Source organism: Diaphorina citri, unplaced genomic scaffold (genome assembly GCF_000475195.1).
Source record: "Diaphorina citri unplaced genomic scaffold, Diaci psyllid genome assembly version 1.1 scaffold98, whole genome shotgun sequence".
NCBI classification, from domain to species: Eukaryota; Metazoa; Arthropoda; class Insecta; order Hemiptera; family Psyllidae; genus Diaphorina; species Diaphorina citri.
The window spans coordinates 114036-133039 of NW_007377535.1; the positions used below are offsets into that span (position 1 = coordinate 114036).

The following is a 19004-nucleotide window of genomic DNA, read 5'->3' on the forward strand; positions in this document are numbered from 1 at the left end:
CCTGATTGCCAGGCGAGCGTCCTAACCACTACACCACCAAGGAAAAACAGAGGGGGAAGAAGGGAAGCGCGTTTATTTTTGTACTTTGGTGCCCGACCCCGATGCCTCGTCAGTTCCAGTTTCCGCCACCAGGCTGGTTCTCTTTAAGGTACCTTGATGGATATTACCTTAAGGGCACTCGAGCTCCGGTAGTGTATAGGATGTCCTGAAGGTATGTCCACACATAGTCGACGCCGTCGATCGACGTCGACTGAAACCGTACACTGCCTCGACAACATAGATTCACTTCTTCACCTTGTCAATCGACGGGGTCAACTTTGTTTAATGCGGTGAATAGAAGCAATGACTTTAATGTGGATTGCTATAGAAAAGCTGTGGACACTATTGAACACAAAAGATTATTGGGTAAGTCATTTAGATAGGTCATGAAACTAGGATAGAGAAATTCCTTATTTTCTCCCTTGACAAAAAGAGTGCCAGAAGATATCAGATGAGCAATAAAATTGTTGCGAAAAACACAAGTACATAAATTGTACGAAAAAAAGAGTACTTTAGGGCTCCAACCCTCCAACCTACACAAGTATATGAGGTGAAACTTTTTCTTTTGATTTATCTTCAGGTGATCACTGTATACACACATAGTCGACGGCCGTCGATCGATGTCGACTAAACCATCCACACTGCCTCGACAGAGATTCACCTCGTCTATCGACCCGCCGTCGACAATGTGTGGCTTACAGCTTACCATTACCACTTACATGTTTATTTCTCTCCACTAGAATGTGTACAACAAGAATCTGATCCAATACTCGTCCAGAACACACTTCATCAACCGAATCCGATGCAGCTCCAATCTAACAGACAACCAGCTTTACTTTACATGTACACAACATGGCAGTGTAGAAATTCACACGTACGAAGCTCACAACAATGGATCCGTGGCCAAAGTCAAAAGACAAGTTGTCCTAAATGATAGCAAAAATGAACGAAATGATGGACAAAAGGAGCTAAATGATGAAAAAGATAATCTACTTGATGGACAAAAAGATATAAATGATGGAAAAGTTAATCTAAATGATGACTGAAGCTCACAACAATGGATCCGTGGCCAAAGTCAAAAGACAAGTTGTTCTAAATGATAGAAAAGATGAACGAAATGGTGGACAAAAGGAGCTAAATGATGAAAAAGATAATCTACTTGATGGACAAAAAGATATAAATGATGGAAAAGTTAATCTAAATGATGACCAAACTGATGAACATGAGGATATTGAAGAGAAAACTGAAGAGTTTGGGACCGGGAACAAGGAAAATGAAGATCCAGATCACAGTAATAGTCATGACGAGGGGAAACGAAATGGGAAGATGCAATCGGAAGCAGGAGGTAAGGTTGAAAAATTTAAAATCCTAAATAGATTTGGAATGAACTAATGTGCAAAGAAATAGCTTACCAAAGAAAACTAAATAGGAATATGGTTAATGTAGTTATTTGAATAATTCATTTTCATTACAGGTTGGGCACGTGGAACACAGCGACCTCTTAACAAGAGACACAAACAACAGATACTAACCCGCGATGGACATAAACAACAAATAGTAACACCATATGAAACCAAAAGGCCAACACTAGAACCAGATAAACAATATCAGCACGTATCCAGCAATACACAAAACAATACAAATTTTCATCCAGGAACTCAGAAGACAAGAAGCAAGGAAATTGATTATTTCATTACATTATTAAATAATTACATCGAAGAACAAACAACACAAAGCGGTATGCCAGATGGAAAAACACGAGGGGCCGAGATGAGAAAAAACATTCTTTTTCATCCATGCCTATTTGCCTACCCAAGAACGAAAAAGTTTAGCTGGAAAATTTCCGCTCTGGCCGCGATTTGAACCCAACACCTCCGGGTCGAGAATCGGTGCTCTTGACCACTCGGCCACCGAGGTGGGCCGTATGAACACCTAACAACTCACCACTGCTAAGCTCAGACAATTCAGAATCCAGCCGCTGTCTCTTGCGTTGATCCTCTTCATCATCACTCTCGGACGGCACGCTCCTCTTGTTCCCGCTCGCGTAGAGGGCAGCACTAGAGCTCTCATCATCATCACTCTCTGACGGCACGCTTTGTTTCCCGTTCCTCGTATAGGGAGCAGCACCAGTGTGTTCCCCATCACTCGTACCACTGCTGTTGTTGTAGAAGTTGAACTTGCTAGAGCTACGTTCCCCGTTCCTCGTATAGGGAGCAGCACCAGTGTGTTCCCCATCACTCGTACCACTGCTGTTGTTGTAGAAGTTGAACTTGCTAGAGCTAGATGTGGGCGTGTCGGCTGAAGCGGAATTATCTTCCCGAGCTCCTGAGGGAATATGGAGAGAGATAGGGGGAAGGGAGAGAGAATGGAAGGAAGAGATATAAAATTATCATTGAACATTAGACACTTGCATCAAAGATTAAAATAAAAAATAAATCTGACATTAACAACAAGACAGTTCACACTTTATTTTGCTCACTTTTTCCCCAGGACTGATTTCTTTAGCAAGTTTAATCTATTTGTATTAGGATAAACAATTTACCTCCATAGTAAAAGTCCTGTGTCTTCTTGGAATGACTCTTTATTTTGCTCACTTTTTCCTCAGGACCAACTGATTTCTTTAGCAAGTTTAATCTATTTGTATTAGGATAAACAATTTACCTCCATAGTAAAAGTCCTGTGTCTTCTTGGTTTATTTTGCTCACTTTTTCCCCAGGACCAACTGATTTCTTTAGCAAGTTTAATCTATTTGTATTAGGATAAACAATTTACCTCCATAGTAAAAGTCCTGTGTCTTCTTGGAATGACTGATCTGATTATCTGAACAATCGCTGTCATCTACAACATGTGCCTCTGAATCAGACACAGGAGGAGGCGAGTAGACTTGTACATCTGATGAGATTGATCTCTTCCTCTCTATATCGGAGATGGGAGGAGGCGAATAATATGCTGTGTCTCCAAATGCTTGATCAGAAGATATCGAGTATTTCCGATTATCAGAATCAATGGAATACTTGCGACGATCAGAATCTGTGGAATATTTTCTTTCTGAATCTGATAGGACAGGGGGTGGCGAGTAGTAGCCTTTGGTGGATTCTGAAAGAGGAAAACATAAAGAGCTAAGGAAATTATGTAACTATAACTAGGATCATAAGAATAAAGAATCTAAACCATAAAAAGATCAAGATTACTTTGATCCACTGGATTAATTTTGGTGACAATATGTGATCCTAGGTACTACTTATTGTGATTCTGAAAGAGGAAAACACAAAGAGCTAAGGAAATTATGTAACTATAAGACTATAACTAGGATCATAAGAATCTAAACCATAAAAAGATCAAGATTACTTTGATCCACTGGATTAATTTTGGTGACAATATGTGATCCTAGGTACTACTTATTGATATTTTGTTTTTATTTAATTAATTTATTTTTACACAATTTAACAACACAGGCCATTTGTGGCAGATAGAGATTAAAAAATCTCAAGGCCAGGTGATACATATTTCATATTTACAATTTACAAGCTTCATGCTTGGTTCCATGAGAAATGAGCACTGCTTTCAACAGTTGCCTACCCTGGTCTGAAGAGGCGGGGATTCTGAAAAGAGGAAAACATAAAGAGCTAAGGAAATTATGTAACTATAACTAGGATCATAAGAATCTAAACCATAAAAAGATCAAGATTACTTTGATCCACTGAATTAATTTTGGTGACAATATGTGATCCTAGGTACTACTTATTGATATTTTGTTTTTATTTAATTAATTTATTTTTGCACAATTTAACAACACAGGCCATTTGTGGCAGATAAAGATTAAAAAATCTCAAGGCCAGGTGATACATATTTACAATTTACAAGCTTCATGCTTGGTTCCATGAGAAATAAGCACTGCTTTCAACAGTTGCCTACCCTGGTCTGAAGAGGCGGAGAGTTTCCTGTCTGAATCAGAAGTCATGGGAGGAGGGGAATAATATTCTCGTTGATTGATGTCAGATGACATGGACCTTTTCCTGCGGAGACCAAATTCATCATCACTAACAGGATTAGAACTTTCGGTTGATAGTCTCTTTCTAGTTGGTTTGTGATAAAAAGTGCCCGATGGGAAGTCATGGGAGGAGGGGAATAATATTCTCGTTGATTGATGTCAGATGACATGGACCTTTTCCTACGGAGACCAAATTCATCATCACTAACAGGATTAGAACTTTCGGTTGATAGTCTCTTTCTAGTTGGTTTGTGATAAAAAGTGCCTGATGATTCTGCTGGTGCTTCAAAGAAATCATTGTCAGAACTGCTTCCATCACTGTCATCATTGGAATCTACAAGAGAGAGGGGAAAAAATAGAAGGACAGACTTTTTTTTTTAATGAAAGGAGTGGCAAGTCTTTATTGGAAGAGAACAAACTACAGTTATTAGTTAGCTGATTAGCTCAGTGATCTTTGGGTTTAAAGATGGGTGATTCAAGTCCAAGTCAAGCTATAAATTTAACACCCAGGTGTAGACCTATGGGTCATTTTTTTTTTTTTTTTTTTTCAATACAAATCTTCATCCAGGAACTCAGAAGACAAGAAGCAAGGAAATTGATTATTTGATTAAATTATCAAATAATTACATCGAAGAACAAACAACACAAAGCGGTATGCCAGATGGAAAAACACGAGGGGCCGAGATGAGAAAAAGAGGACATGTTTTTCATCCAGGAACTCAGAAGACAAGAAGCAAGGAAATTAATTATTTGATTACATTATTAAATAATTACATCGAAGAACAAACAACACAAAGCGGTATGCCAGATGGAAAAACACGAGGGGCCGAGATGAGAAAAAGAGGACATGTTATTGAAAATTACGAGAAAAATATCCCAAATTATGAAATGATCAGTTTGACAACTCATCCAAATGACGGTTATTCTCAGGAAAGAAAAGTAAAGGGTAAAAATAGGAAAGCTTATGTGCGAGCCTATTTCCCGAGTGACAAAGAGAATAATATAAAACAAAGTTTACATGAAAAGAGTCTTTATAAAAAAAGAAAACATAAAAGAAGTGAAAACCGCATTAAGAACAACGATTTGACTTACAAAGTAAATGATTTAGAAAAACTTTCAATTTTAAATTATATGAAAAAAGGGCAACTTGAAGTAGGAAACTTGATAAATAAGGATACACCTAATTTAGCAGAACAAAAAGACAACTTTGAACCGAATCCAAGGTATAGTTTAAATATGAAAAATTATGAACATACAAAGAACATTTTGGATGAATTGAATACAGACAATGAGCACCAGAAGGTGAGTGCCGATTATACAACTACAATGCTACCAGATGAGACCATAAACCAATATAATATTTTGAACAAGGGTCAAAATGACATTACAGAACATTCAGATCAGATTATGTTCAATGAAAAGGCAAAACATGAAAACACAAATTTTGATGATAATTTAAATATTGTAACAAATAAAAACAAAAAACACACACGTAGAGTGTTTGATATTCTCAAGACTAGGTATAAAGAAAGCGAGCGCAATAAGGATAATGCTAATGAAATTCTAGGAGAAAAAATTACTACACGTTCTCCAAGTGATCATCATATTATTGTCACTTAAAGTTCAAGAATCGAATTGGACTTCCATTACCCAATACACACAACCGACTGAAGCAGGGTTACCGTCAACAAAGGAAAATAATACTCTTCATGGCAATGTTGAAGCCATACCAGAGAACTATACATCAACTAAAGAAATCAATTTAGGTGACAACAAAACGACATCAACCATACAAGAAAATTACATCAGGTTCAAGCGCACTATTGGAAAAGCTCGAAGAAAACGTTATTATACTGATTACAAACAAACGAGGAATGGTCTCCTCAGGAATCAGAACGTGTGTCGCGGGAAAAGGCTTGAGATCTAGGTCTGTCAGACGGTCTGAGAGACCTGTGTTTCAAGCTTTTTTTGCCACACACGCTCAGGACGGTCTGATTGTGAGTGACTGGGCTTAGTTAAGTTACCCCTGAATTGTGCTATGAAAGATAAGGTCACCAGAAGCTTGTCAAAGACTTTCTGGCAACCCTAAGTAAAGTGGGTGGTGAACCAAAGTATAGACAGGGGGCCGCTAAACGCCTGGGTAGGCGTCGCGTAGGCTCTGGGAGTAGGACATCAGTGCTCACAAGCCTGAGTAGGTTCAAATCCTCGGGATTCAGCCCTGAAGCCAGCCCGGGTAGGCGTAGGTTCGGTTTCTCAAGAACGGTTCGATTCCTATTACTCTATGAGGTGATTAACTCCGATAATGTTTCGAGCGCAACCTGCTAAGTACGAGAAACAAGCAGAGAACTTTAGAAGCACAAAAGAAAAACATGACCAAATATGTAAAACCCTTCAGCAGGGATGAGAATACATTCAAACAAGAATATTCTAGAGTTGATATTCACGACAAGGATGTTAAGAAACCTGCTAAGTACGAGAAACAAGCAGAGAACTTTAGAAGCACAAAAGAAAAACAAGACCAAATATGTAAAACCCTTCAGCAGGGATGAGAATACATTCAAACAAGAATATTCTAGAGTTGATATTCACGACAAGGATGTTAAGATTGAACCCAATGTGACACATAAACTCATAGATCTAACAGATCTCGAATATGGGCCTTTGAAGAGTGATATTTTCACAAACAACAAAACTTCTATGAAAACTATTGACAAAAGACGAACACAAGCGATACCTCAATACCGTAAAAGAGTTACCACAGAAACGAAATCAGCACCAAGGAATATCAAACAAAAAACGACGAACTTCAATTTATGGAAGGCTTCACCAAATGCAGTTCGACATATGACTGCGAAAAATTTGAAACCAAAAGAAGAAAACAAAGGAAGCAGTACAGATCAAGGAACACATTCTAAACTGAACTATGTTGTTACAAAAGATTCTGAAGAAATATTAGATAGGAAAAGCGAAGGTAGTAATGGCGTAGAAAACGAACTGGACTACAACGAAAAGAACAATTTGCATGAAACAAACATTTCAGAAATAACAAAAGATTTCAACAATAGCAAACCGAAAGTAGAAATAGAACACAACAAAGACTTCCTAACTGATAACAAAATCAAAAAGTTCAACTTCAACAATCAAACACCAAAACCCAAATGCATAAAGTGTGCTCAAAAACGTGCTAGCAGGACCTACATAAAAGCCAAACCACCTACATTGTATCCAGACATGTATATAGATGAGATACCTCGGAATGGAGAGATGAATACTAGATATGATACTAAAAAGTTCAACTTCAACAATCAAACACCAAAACCCAAATGCATAGAGTGTGCTCAAAAACGTGCTAGCAGGACCAACATAAAAGCCAAACCACCTACATTGTATCCAGACATGTATATAGATGAGATACCTCGGAATGGAGAGATGAATACTAGATATGATACAGACATGATCAGAGACCCATATGATCAAGTGATGGAATCTGCAAAACATTCTATTGATCAAATAATAGAATCTGCGATATATCCCAGTGACCAAATAGAAGAAAATACAAGCTACGCCAGTAATCATGTAATAGAAACAGCAAGACTTTCTGATGACCAAATAGAAAGTACGGTAAGAAATGCCAGACAAGATGATAAAAAAGACAAGAAACCAATGAGATATTTAGATGACATTGGCACTGTGTACAACTAACCAGATGAAAATTTTCAAGATGATAAAGACATTTCAAGTCGTTAAAATATTCATTAGAGGATCTGTGAATCTCGATGCAGGACTGCTTTAGCGCCAACCAACTACCTACCTACTTTTTTCTCTTTCAAAACAACGTAACACTTGCGAGGTATACATAGCTTAAAATTTAAAAATACAAAACGAAGAAAAACAAAACAAGGTTCGTACATATAAGTGTATAAAATGTAATAAATTAACATGAGAAAAAAAGGGTCAAATTTGCTTTTTTTGTTTCGTTTCCAAATGGGTATAAAATAATTTAAAAATAAACAAGATTATTGATTTTGTTTAAATATCTAAAAAATATAAAATGATGAAGTGAAGTATAAAATTATAGCCATGATGATACAATGAAGAATTCGATCATGTTTCAATATTTTGTACTCGGGGGCATGGGCTGGGGAAACATTAGGACTGGGGCTAGTATTATTGAACATCCTATCAGGTTAAGGGATTCATTGAGGGCTAGTATTTCCTTATGTATGGAAGCTTATGTAAGCATAAAAATTTAGCCAAGTCAAGACCACCCCCTCAAGGGATGTTCAACAATACTAGTCTAATGACCAGGAACACAATCTTGAGTTTAAAAATCAGTTTGAACTTTTTAACTCAGAGTTTAAACTTATTGGACTATTAATAATGTTGTTGTTAATGTAGCGGCTTTAGCTAAAGCCAAAAGGTGATGACAAAATAGAGAAAATATCTCTTTTATCAGCCATACACCAGGGTGATGGTCTCTGGCCATGTTTAATTGGCTCGTCCTGTGTCTTCTTCTCGTGCTTATTCATGCTGCTTGCATAGGACTGAAAAGTCCTTTTACTCCAGCAGAAGGCTACTACTATTATTGTGGTCAATTTCTCAAATTATATTGAGGATAAAATTCCATACCTCGACTGGTATTGAACCCACGCCCTCCTGTTTACTAGGCGGGTGTCGTCACTACACCACCGAGGCAGGATTAAACTTCAGCCAATCAGAAATCAGTTTAAATTAACCATGTTTAAACTCAGACTTAAACATATTTAACTTAGACTTAAACATGTTTACCTTGGACTTAAACATGTTTAACCTAGACTTAAACATGTTTAACTTAGACTTAAACATGTTTAACTTACTCAAACATGTTTAACTTAGACTTAAACATGTTTAACTTAGACTTAAACATGTTTAACTTAGACCTAAACTTGTTCAACTTAGACTTAAACATGTTTAACTTACTCAAACATGTTTAATTTAGACTTAAACATGTTAAACTTACGTCAGATTTAAACATGTTTAACCTCAGATTGGTCCGGGCCATAAGAGAGAGAAAGGAAAGGGAAGAGAAGGGAAGGGAGAGGGAGAGAGGGAGGAACACTTACACAGAATAGGAAGAAGTGAAAATTTTAAACAACCTAAAAATAAACGAATAAGCTCTTGTACTAACTGGTTCTTCTGTACTTCTAATTAACTTCAGCCAATCAGAAATCAGTTTAAATTAACCATGTTTAAACTCAGACTTAAACATATTTAACTTAGACTTAAACATGTTTAACTTAGACTTAAACATGTTTAACTTAGACTTAAACATGTTTAACTTAGACTTAAACATGTTTAACTTGGACTTAAACATGTTTAACTTAGACTTAAACATGTTTAACTTAGACTTAAACATGTTTAACTTACTTAAACATGTTTAACTTAGACTTGAACATGTTTAACTTACTTAAACATGTTTAACGTCAGAGTTAAACATGTTTAACCTCAGATTGCGACCCTGGGCCATAAGAGACAGAGAAAGGGAAGGGAAGGGAGAGGAAGAGAGGGAGGAACACTTAGACAGAATAGGAAGAAGTGAAAATTTTAAACAACCTAAAAATAAACGAATAAGCTCTTGTACTAACTGGTTCTTCTGTACTTCTAATTACCCATACTTTGGATAGAATCGAACCCACAACCTCCTGATTACCAGGCGGGGACCTTGACCACTACGCCACCTAAGATAAGGTAAAAAGGACAAACTTCTATTTCTCGACTGGGAGTGAACCAGCGTCCTCTTGATTACCAGGCGGGCACCTTGGCCATACTTTGGATAGAATCGAACCCACAACCTCCTGATTACCGGGCGGGGACCTTGACCACTACGTCACCTAAGATAAGGTAAAAAGGACAAACTTCTATTTCTCGACTGGGAGTGAACCAGCGTCCTCTTGATTACCAGGCGGGCACCTTGGCCACTACACACCTAAGGTACGTGAGTAGACAAAATTTAATACCTCGGCTGGCATTGAACCCAAGGACTCCTGATTACCTTACATACCTGGGAGCCTTAACCACCACACTACCGAGGTAGGTAAAGGGATAAAATTTCATACTTCGGCTGGGATTGAACCAGCGTCCCCTGGATTACCAAGCAGATACCTTGACCACTACTCTACCAAAGTAGATCAGTGAACGAAATTCTATTCCTAGGCTGGGATTGAACCCACGGACTTCCAATCATTTGAACACACCTAAGCACTTTGACCACTAAGCCACCTAAGACAAGGTCAAATGGAAAAAATTAGGTGTATTTTTCTTTCGGGAAACTGACCACTGGAAATTGATTACCGCTCCATTCAGTTCGAAGCAGTAGTCAAATTTTCCAGTGGTCGGTGATCAATTTTCCAATGGTCAGTGGTCAATTGTTCAGTTATTGGATTATTAATAATGTTGTTGTTAATGTAGCGGGTTTAGCTAAAGCCGAAAGGTGATGACAAAATAGAGAAAATATCTCTTCTATCAGCCATACACCAGGGTGATGGTCTCTGGTCATGTTTAATTGGCTCGTCCTGTGTCTTCTTCTCGTGCTTATTTTTTATGCTGCTTGTATAGGACTGAAAAGTCCTTTTACTCTAGCAGAAGGCTACTACTATTATTGTGGTCAAATTCTCAAATTATATTGAGGATAAAATTCCAGGACATTATGAAACTCATGGACTGCAACTCATACAGTCAACTCAACAGATCAGCTATGGACAGATCAGATTGGCTACAACGACAAGGCAGTTCTTTTAGTACATGACATATTTCTCTTTTATATATATATAGATGATGACTTAGTCTTCAGAAACTTTCATATGTTCAAATAAATAGCATCAGAAAGAAAGTTAAATCCAGGTTCTACCATCGGGGGAGTTTACATGGCTGTATGTAAATTCCCCCGATTTTTTTAAGGGTCCTCATTTCCGGATGTAAATTCCCCCGAAAATGAAATCGACTACCTGAGTCTCAAATGGTAAACTCCCCCGAAATGTGTACTATATAAATTTCCCCGATACTTGAAGATAGAAAGGGGAAAATGTGTGATAAACAATGATTTGGACATTTCATGTTTAATTACCTATTAGTTTGGTTTTGGACATCATTATGTCAACTATTAAATTTCTGACAAGTGAGCGTGGTAAAAATCTGAAATTATAAGTCATTTCATTCACATCTCTCTAAATATTTTAATTCTTCGCATCCAAATCTTCATGTTTTTACGGATGCAATACTTAGTCTTCTGCTGTAAGGGACATCTGCTGAGGCATAATGATTTCATCACTAACATACTGGAAGGGAAAGTAGAAGGAAGAAGACCGAGAGGAAGATCCAGGAAGTCCTACTTTGAAGACATCATGGTCAGCAACCTATTCTTCGTTTTGACATCAATTTTAACAAACTTTTTGTGTCTTCCCCTTCCTCTTCCAGTACCCTATTCCTTGTGTTGACATCAATTTTAACAAACTTTGTGTTTCTTCCTCTTCTTCTTACAGTTGTACGAGCTAAGTGACGAGCCCAAACGGAAAGAGTTCCTCGATGACCTGTTCTCCTTCAATCAAAAGAAAGGTAAGTCCCTCCACCAACCTCTACTTTCGTCATAACATCAATAGGCAGTGGTTGGATTGAAAATGAAAGCTAAATGCAAATGCCTGACTAGTTGGTTTGGAAAATAAAGCACTAGGTCGCGAGTTTGATTTCCATCCGAGGCGAAATTTAACAGTCGGAAGGAACTGACGTTCTTGGAACGAATTGACTCTCTGAGAGTCCGGTCTAATTTTGAAAAGCTCTCTGGCTCCAGGAGATTTTAGTACATGACATATTTCTCTTTTATATATATAGATGATGACTTAGTCTTCAGAAACTTTCATATGCTCAAATAAATAGCATCAGAAAGAAAGTTAAATCCAGGTTCTACCATCGGGGGAGTTTACAAATACCTTTTTTTTTTTCGTAATCGGGGGAATTTACATATGACCCTACAGGAAGTAATTTTGAAATCGGGGGAATTTACATGAAATCGGGGGAATTTACATTCGCCCGAAAAAATAAGTAGTGGTGGGCAAACATAGCTAAGGAAACAAAGTGAAAAGTTTGTTTGTTTGTTTTGTTTTTTTGTTTTTTTTTTTTTTTTGTGAAAATGATAAGTTCATCTCATGTTTTTTCTCACACCCATAGATTTTGATGAAATTTGGTAAGGAAAGGTAATATATTCAACCCATATTGGACTTTCTAAAGCCTCATATGGATTCATTCTTTGAGTAAGAAGAATATGAGAAACCTCTGAGGAGTGAAGAATGTACAGATATGAGAGCCCAAAACTCACCTATGACGGAAAAACTTGTCCACCTTTTCTTCATCACTAATACTGTCATATTTGAGTCTGCAACCTCCATCAAAAGTCTGTGAAAATAAATGTGTGGAAAATTAGTTTGTTTGTTTTTTTTTTGAGTGGATGCCCTTCACATTCAGCATTAGCTATTTCTTTGGCAAGGAAATTTCAGGCTGGTATTCTCCCTGTTTGAAGTGCCCTAGCCAGACTAAGCTGGTCTACTCCCTGTTTAAAGCCCCCAGTGAAACCAGTGGTCCAACAACAGCAGAAGAAAGTCTGGTCCCATACATACCCTGAGCACCGGACCAAGAGGTAAATAAACAATAAAATTGCTGGTTTTAGGTATGAATGGTTATAGGTATAAAAAGGTTCGTGTGTCACTGAATACATAAATCTAATCAGACATTAGTCCATGCTTCACCATAAATTAAGGTAGGGGGAATGAAAGATCATATACCTGAGTGGACTTATCAATACACAAGGTTGTGTAACAATTTCCATAGACATAATGGTTGGTCTGATTCAATGATGGCTGCAAGTATATTGTATCAAATGATGCTGTTCTTTTCAGAGCCAGGGTATCACCGTATGATAACTTTGAATTTCCTGTCGAAATGAAAAGGTCAAAACAATAATCATGAATAGGTACCTAAGTATTATGTTCAAAGCCATTTGATTTATTACAGTTACTTGACTACTTGTCAGCCAAGGTTAAAATACAATGTATGTACTACCTACCAGTTGCAATACAATCATATAGCTGGTCCTATAAGTTTTTAACCGCCACACTACCGAGGTAGGTAAAGGGATAAAATTTCATACTTCGACTGGGATTGAACCAGCGTCCCCTTGATTACCAAGCAGATACCTTGACCACTACCCTATCGAAGTAGATTAGTGAACGAAATTCTATTCCTAGGCTGGGATTGAACCCACGGACTTCCAATCATTTGAACACACCTAAGCACTTTGACCACTAAGCCAACTAAGACAAGGTCAAATGGACAAAATTAGGTGTATTTTTCTTTCGGGAAACTGACCACTGGAAAATTAATTACCGCTCCATTCAGTTCGAAGCAGTAGTCAAATTTTCCAGTGGTCGGTGATCAATTTTCCAATGGTCAGTGGTCAATTGTTCAGTGGACAGTTTCCCGAAAAGAAAACACACCTATTCCATTCCTCAGCTGGGATGGAACCCATGTTCTCCTGATTGCCAGGCGAGCGTCCTAACCACTACACCACCAAGGAAAAACAGAGGGGGAAGAAGGGAAGCGCGTTTATTTTTGTACTTTGGTGCCCGACCCCGATGCCTCGTCAGTTCCAGTTTCCGCCACCAGGCTGGTTCTCGGCGCTAGTGTTGCATCTAGATCGCTATTGGTGGATATTGAATAGAAGGCGGAGCCGGTGCTGGGTCGTAGCGTGAACGTCAAGCTCGGTTTGAGTGGCGGATAGTCCTCAAATATGTGTAGGAAACGGAATATCTGGACAGACCTAGAGAGGTGCTTGAACCCGGAACCCTGGGTTGCAAGACGGGTTACTAACAACCACGTAGTAATTACACTCGTAAAGTCATGAGAAAACAAGTCGCTCAGAAGGAAGCGTGGTAAGCATGCCTTGAGAAATGAGAAACAGAAAAAAAAGATAACACATCTCAAGTTTAAAAATATACTTTTTATATCATACCAGTAAGTACATTTTTCTTATTCTTTCTTCTTCAGAAGTTTTGATAGAGAGAACTGTAAAGTTGTGTCCAAACATAGTCGATAGACGAGGTGAATCTATGTTGTCAAGGCAGTGTGGACGGTTCAGTCGACATCGGTCGACAGCCGGTGGACCATGTGTGGACACACCTTAACAACGAAGGTCTTATCGTCCCGAAATCGAGGAAAGAAGGAGTACCTTATCTGTTTAGGGTAAAGTTTGAACCGGACGGAAATTGAACTCGCGACCTAGCGCTTACAAGGCAGGCGTGCAAGCTTCCAAGCTAACTAAGCTACGTGAGGCGTGAGGTCCATCTTGCCTTTAGAGGGAAATTTGGTCTCGTCTTTCTGAGAAAAAATGGTCTAACTCCAAGCAAAGGCTCTGAGAATTAAGAAAAGGTCCCAAATTTAAGAATTGGTTGACCAAAGGACGGTGGTGGACTATAGGACAACTTATATCATAGTATGTATCTAGTTTGCTAGTTGCTACAGTAACATAAGTCTACTCGTGATGGTTCCAAAGATTGGCTTAACTTATTTATTTATACTGTCAGCTAGAACTCGATAGGCTTATTGCAACTAGGACTAGGCAGTCCATGATAATGATTGCTTGGAATTGACTTAGCACGGTTTAAACCGAACCAAGGCCAAATCCTGAGGAATGAGGCCTAGCGATGTTAATCCTATGAACCAAATGAATAGAATGGCGCCTACTTGGTTACTTACCTACTAGAAACAGACCAGCAGACTAAAATAGACCGTCCTAAAGGACATCACTTTGTAACTGCTTGCTTTAACTTCACTTTGTAACTGCTTGCTTTAACTTCACTTTCAACACCCTAATATAGGTACTTATCATACCTTGCCCATCTGACAGACACAGAAAGTAAGTACTCTAAGGTGCCACAACACCCCCATTTGGCAACCACTGGTCTACGAGGTAATTAATATACCCAGGTATCTACCTACTCTCAAATAAATGAGTAGGTACCTCTCATATTACGTGACAACATTCACTTCAGAACTTCACTTTATAACTGCTTGCTTTAACTTCACTTTATAACTGCTTGCTTTAACTTCACTTTAAGAACTGGTAAAGTTTTTAGTGACGGGGTTTTTACCTTACATTCCCAAACAAGCTAAACGCCTCCTCGCATTAATCTCACTTCAAGAGAACCCTGCCACTTAAAAAGAAGAGAGAAAACCCCAGCAAGTTCCTAGGCTAGGTAGATAAGTAGGTACCAAGTAAAACTTATGTAACTTTGGATTTCCCCTGGCTTGTTATATTGACGTTCTACTGTAATACATACTACGAACATGTCCGAAATTTGCTCTTCACAAATGAGACCTCTGGAAGTCAACGGGCTCAAGCGAACGGCCCGTTTGGCATACGTGCTGTATAAAGAAGAGTGCATTGCTATAACGGGCTCAAGCGAACGGCCCGTTTGGCATACGTGCTGTATAAAGAAGAGTACATTGCTAGGAAATAATTATAGTGGTGGGAACTCAGAGACTACATTACGAAACATAAGCCCTGTATTCAACGTACTTACAATGTGCATCACAACATTCACAACTGCACAGAATTGCACATGTTTTAAGTAGTGGTTCTCAATCCTTTTGTGTCTTACCCCTGCCCCACCCTTTCCTTTTCCATGCCCTACTCAGGAAAAAAGGCAACCCTTTTTCAGCGACAAACTTTTTGGTGGCGCCCTGGCAAGGTATAGAGTTCCAAGACCAAGTGACAAGTTATATCTTGAGAGAATATACATTACGAAACATAAGCCCTGCATTCAACGTACTTACAATGTGCATCACAACATTCACAACTACACAGAATTGCACATGTTTTAAGTAGGGGTTCTCAATCCTTTTGTGTCTTACCCCTGCCCCACCTTTTCCTTACCCCTGCCCCACCCTTTCCTTTTCCATGCCCTACTCAGGGAAAAAGGCAACCCTTTTTCAGCGACAAACTTTTTGGTGGCGCCCTGGCAAGGTATAGAGTTCCAAGACCAAGTGACAAGTTATATCTTTAGTGTTCCAGGAACTCATTTGTGGTCTATTTCCCCCCTAATAAGTCTTGCATATTCTCTTGGTAGTCTAGGGTCTCAAGTCTAGAGGACATAGGTGGAGTCCAGATATTGTTTCTGGGCGTCCAAGGGTTTGAATTTTAAACCCTTGGGTTTAACCCGCTTTTCCCACTCCCGTATTCCCCCCTAATAAGTCTTGCATAATCTCTTGGTAGTCTAGGGTCTGAAGTCTAGACTAGTCTAGAGAACATGAGTGGAGTCCAGATACACCCAAGTCCAAGGGTTTGAATTTTAAACCCTTGGGTTTAACCCGCTTTTCTCACTCCCGTATCCCACTATTCCAACACCATAATATAGGTACTTATCATACCTTGCCCATCTGACAGACACAGAAATTAAGTACTCTAAGGTGCCACAACACCCTCATTTGGCAACCACTGGCCTACGAGGTAATTAATATACCTAGGTATCTAAGTATCTACCATTCTACCTACTCTCAAATAAATGAGTAGGTACCTCTCATATTACGTGACAACATTCACTTCAGTAAACAATAGCTTGTGTGGACAGAGAAGAGGAGAGGGAAAGAACTGACCAGCAAAACAAAGCAAGACGATTTTGACTTGAGATATAGCAGAAATAGAATAAGTAGGTACATACAATGGTACATACATACTGTAAGTAGGTAGACTTGAGATATATAATTCAACTTAGAAGAAGAATATAGCAGAAAATAGAATACTAAAGTAGAATTGAAATACCTAGGTATTTAACCTTTTTATGAATAAAATAAATGATGAAAAAAATATTCTAATAACTCTGTGGCTGAGTGGTTAAGAGCTATGACTCCCAACCAGAAGATACTGAGTTTGAACTCTTGCTGGGACAGAAGTTATGGAGGTACCTAATCAAATTGAAGAAAAAAAAACTTGGACTTTGCTAGGAATTGAACCTTGGATCTTCAGTGTTCAAGTACCTCTAGTGTGAGCTACAGAACTCTGTCATTGTCCAAATAGGTTTTGGACAATGACACTCATATTCTGCAATTAAGCATTTACTTGGGTGTGCGAACAGGGTTGTTCACAGGGGGGTTGAAGGGGGGGGGGGCATTTACTAAGAAAAAGAAGATACTGAGTTTGAACTCTTGCTGGGACAGAGGGGGGGGGGGTTCATTTACTAAGAACAAGCAGAGCTAAACATCCCTGTACACCAAGATCCTCAAAGAAACAGTAATTTTTGTCCCATAAAGGAAAATGATATGCATGTACATAGTTGGAAATACCTAGTATTGAAATATACAATAAAAAAAATAGCTCATTACCAAAGGGGATTTAGCTAACAAGTGATGAGGGGCCAATTTAATCAAGTTAACCACATGGTCTGGTAGCTACATAGACTGTGAATGGCCTTTAGTGCAAACCAATAACTTATCAAAATATTGGTTGGTGGCATGTCTGCCTTGTAAGTGCTAGGCCGCGGGTTCGATTCCCGCCCGGGGCAGATTTTATCCTGATGGGATGTTTGTTCTTGGAATGGCTGGCTTTCCTCCTATCTTGTCTTCCTTCTCTCTTTGATTTTGGGATGATAAGACCCTAGCAGTTACCAGTTACAGTTCCCTCTGTCAAACCTCTTAAAAAAAAAAAGTTGGCACCTACATGGGTAGATTAGGAAGTAGTGTGCCAAGCCATGGATCCCTTCTCTCAGGCAACAATAGATGATTAATCTTATATTATAAAAATTAAATCATAAAACTGGACCAATAATAAAGTAGGTACACAAGTACTTAACTCAATTCAAGAGTTCAGTAACAGCTCTTGATTAGATAAGTCTTCACATTCACTTTTTTTCCAAATTAGGTAGTATTGTGAGCTAATTTTACCCGAATTTGGCAAATATCTTCAACACAGAGGGAATTATCTGAATAGATTTTGGGCCTGATAGTACCAACAGTAGGGACCCCATAGTGGACCTTTTCTAAATGAGTTCTCCAGTTCACAAAACCACTGACTACTTAGATAAGTGAGTATATAGTCAAATGTAGCAGGTATTCAAATAAATACTCAGATATTAATGACAAATACCAAGCAAGTGAGAACAAAGCTTTATAACTGAAAATAGAGTAGGTACTGAAAAGTTCAACTTACCAACAATGAATAGAACCAGTCAAGCCAAACACTTTAAGATGAACTTTGAAATGTCAGTTTGATCTGCAATCTTTGGTCTGGATCCAAAGGTCACTTTATTAATAATAGTTACGGGATAAATTGAACAGAAGATGAGGTTATGAAATTGGGAAATCCTGCCTCAGTTTCAGCAAACACTTCACTGGTTTTCTTTTTGAACTTTGACAAAAACAACTTTCAAAATCCTGTTTTCTTCTTTTCAAAGGGTACAAATACTGGAAGAGATACCATAAAAGACTCACAACGGATATTTATTTCAACTACTTAGATTTACCTACGAGTACTCTGATATTTTATTATTTTTTATCCTCTCAAGATAACACTTCAACTTCAAAAGTTCAGGTTCTTCGAAAGTTCAATTTACAATCAGACCCACAGCCTAGCACAGCAGCACACTGCACAGCGCACAGCTGTAAATTCACGACTGATTTAAAAAAAAAAAAAAATAAAAAAAATCGATAGGTAAAAAACAAAAACAACAAACACGTTTGAGGGGAAATTTTCCCCTACATTAGGAGATAAAAGAAGGGATAACAGTGTTGCCATGTTCAAAATTACTGCTAAATTTTTCCGGCTATTGAGTGAACGAAGCGAGTTGGAAGTTATTGAGTTTTCGACGATTCTGCATTTTGATTCTGACGATGATTCTGCATCCTATAGGATAAGGAAAGTAATGTAATTGGGTCAATTTTTTGATGGTCACTTTTT

At 38.3% G+C, this 19004-nt stretch overlaps 3 protein-coding genes and 2 long non-coding RNA genes across 5 annotated transcripts in view; 1 reads left to right on the forward strand and 4 right to left on the reverse strand.

The window, feature by feature from the left end:
- LOC103524416 (cap-specific mRNA (nucleoside-2'-O-)-methyltransferase 1) overlaps positions 1-2222 on the reverse strand; it is a 34520-nt gene extending 32298 nt beyond the window's left edge. The window contains exon 1 of the mRNA XM_026833517.1: positions 1984-2222. The gene's annotated coding sequence lies outside the window, so the exon portion shown is untranslated. The remainder of the gene's footprint in view (positions 1-1983) is intronic.
- On the reverse strand, positions 1868-4145 carry LOC103524418. The gene is made up of 3 exons (XM_026833518.1): positions 3955-4145; positions 2812-3135; positions 1868-2364 (listed from the first exon to the last, which is right to left on the reverse strand). Exons 1-3 carry the CDS (start codon positions 4043-4045, stop codon positions 1868-1870), a joined length of 912 nt encoding a protein of 303 aa, XP_026689319.1. The 5' UTR covers positions 4046-4145.
- Positions 4146-6430: 2285 nt separating this feature from the next.
- On the forward strand, positions 6431-9203 carry LOC103524420. Its single transcript, XM_017449598.2, has 2 exons — positions 6431-7149; positions 7315-9203. Exons 1-2 carry the CDS (start codon positions 6431-6433, stop codon positions 7730-7732), a joined length of 1137 nt encoding a protein of 378 aa, XP_017305087.1. The 3' UTR covers positions 7733-9203.
- A 317-nt stretch (positions 9204-9520) lies between these two features.
- LOC113473973 lies at positions 9521-10050 on the reverse strand. The gene is made up of 2 exons (XR_003395727.1): positions 9980-10050; positions 9521-9826 (listed from the first exon to the last, which is right to left on the reverse strand). It is a non-coding gene; the product is annotated as an uncharacterized LOC113473973 (long non-coding RNA).
- A 2356-nt stretch (positions 10051-12406) lies between these two features.
- LOC113473974 lies at positions 12407-12985 on the reverse strand. Its single transcript, XR_003395728.1, has 2 exons — positions 12841-12985; positions 12407-12454 (listed from the first exon to the last, which is right to left on the reverse strand). It is a non-coding gene; the product is annotated as an uncharacterized LOC113473974 (long non-coding RNA).
- Positions 12986-19004: the final 6019 nt, after the last annotated feature.